The sequence below is a fragment of the Brassica oleracea genome, chromosome C5, assembly GCF_000695525.1.
Source record: "Brassica oleracea var. oleracea cultivar TO1000 chromosome C5, BOL, whole genome shotgun sequence".
Lineage (NCBI taxonomy): Eukaryota > Viridiplantae > Streptophyta > Magnoliopsida > Brassicales > Brassicaceae > Brassica > Brassica oleracea.
In genome coordinates this window covers 30,371,483-30,373,627 of record NC_027752.1, presented here as the reverse complement: position 1 = coordinate 30,373,627, position 2,145 = coordinate 30,371,483, and the positions used below count along the sequence as shown (strand labels likewise).

The window sequence follows — 2,145 nt, the reverse complement described above, 5'->3', positions numbered from 1 at the left end:
ATTCAATTATATGAAAAAATCCAACGAAAAAAAGAATTATATAAACGCAAACAGGATTAGGAACTATATAATAAACGTAAATATTAGGATAAATCCAGAAACGAAAAAAGGAAATAAGCAAAGCGGTCTACGCTTAGTATAAATATCACTAGTTAGCACCCCCTCTTCATTCGTTCACTCATCATAAACTCAAAGCCGCTAGAGACAAGAAAGCAACAAAACAATAATCATGAGAAACTGCAAGAAGAGACCACGACCACCTACGAGGAGTCAGGGAAGACCGTCAAGAGACTTGTTTTATCAAACTCTGACTGATTATTCGGATGAAGAGACTCAAGGAATCTTAGAGTTCATGAAGAAACTGAAACAGGCCGATGATGAAACATGCATCTTCAATCGATTCTGCTGTGGGATTGACTCTTATCGATATGGTTGTATAAACTACATTAGTCTCAAAAACCGTCTCCTTTGGATTCTCCGTGATCACAAAGGTTTGCTCGAAGAGTTTCATCAGCTTAAGTCAGGTTTTGCTTCTCCTGTAATAAGAAACAACGAGAAGAAGAAAGAGAAAGCAGAATCAGACATGGAGCGTACGGTAGGGTTCTTGAAGAAAATCGAATTGTGTACAAAGCGTTTATAAGTGCGGTAGCGTTTTCCGGTGATATGGAGATTCTGGTTGAACAACTCGACGAGATTCTACGCGACCACACGCCTCTAAAAGAGGAGTTTGAAACGTTCTTAGTCGAATCCCGTTTACTCAAACACAAACGTGAAGAAAGCGTGGAGGACACGCCATCGTATCAGATTAGACCCGAAGCTGAAGTGCGATCTTCCTCTGATGGGGTTTTTAACGAGAAATACTATTTGGTCAGTCCGTATGATCCCGAGGTCGCATCGCAGAACGAGCACCAGCGTTGCCTCAATAAGAAAAGGAATAACCTCGAGGACAAACTTATGAAGGAGGACATGCTCATGGGTGACCTAGATGCGGTTATTAGGTTTGGTAAAGACCCCAAACTCTTCGAGAAGCCTCCATTAGGATTTAACAGAGTCTTGGACTGGTTTTGCGGAGGCAAGGAGGTGCCACAAAAATATAAGACACATCCGAAGCTTGCGGCAACATATATGTTACCGATAATGCAGATTACGCTAGAGGAGATGGCAAGGGCGAAAACAATTAGAGCGATAAGTGTCTATAACCGTACGAGTCGGAGGGTAAAGTTAAGTAATAAGTAGTGAATGAGAGTTTTTTATATTAGGTATGCATCTTGTTTATGTTTTACTAGAGTCTCCCAGGTTTCATGTATAACATTTCAAAACTGTGAGTGATTTTAGTCTAAGATCTATGTAGCTTTACTTTGTTATAAGACGTTGAGGGCTATTAGTTTTCTTTGGTCAGATTAAATATCACACTTCTTCATGGTCATGGAGAGAAAGACCTAAAGATATCACTTTACAGTTGCACAAAAAAATAAATCAGTTTACGAACTTTACTTGCCACAGAGTCCATCTTATGTATTAAACTATTGGGCCCTTTTTGTTGATACAAACAACGATTTCCTGGCACTGAAATGGCCTTTTTCTGCTACTACTTCTAATCTACAATCGGTTTCTTGACATAAATCACGAAATTTGTTTTTAAAGACTTCTGACATATTTTTCTATGTTATGAGTTTATTACGTTGGCAACAAAAAATATTGTCTTTCATTTTTGTATGCGAAATAATGTTTTGCATTCATGAATAAGAAGATATATCATATGTCTTTCTTATTTATATACCTAATTTGTTCGGAAACTCACTATCCATTCTTTATATGCTCGGATTGGGCCTAGCGACAAATGAAAAAATCATAGATTAATCGGAGCATAATTTTTAGTTTTTATTTTAAAAATACACTTATATATAAATGTAGTTTATGTAAGTGATAACAAGAAAATTCACGTGGTTTGGTGATAAAAGAATATTAATGAAGCATATTAGAGTGATGCATTACCATTATGGGATGGTCTGTGTTAAAGCATGTAATATCTTAATTTGATGTGAGATGTATCAAATAAATAAATCATCCCACTCTGTCAAAAAAAATAAAATAAATAAATCATCCCACTTTTATGTACAAATATGATTTTATTTATAAAAGTGC

The 2,145-nt window shown here is 36.3% G+C and overlaps 1 protein-coding gene across 1 annotated transcript; it reads left to right on the top strand.

The window, feature by feature from the left end:
• Positions 1-229: 229 nt before the first annotated feature.
• Positions 230-640, top strand: LOC106344969. Its single transcript, XM_013784252.1, has one exon. It carries the CDS (start codon positions 230-232, stop codon positions 638-640), a length of 411 nt encoding a protein of 136 aa, XP_013639706.1.
• The last annotated feature ends 1,505 nt before the right edge of the window (positions 641-2,145 follow it).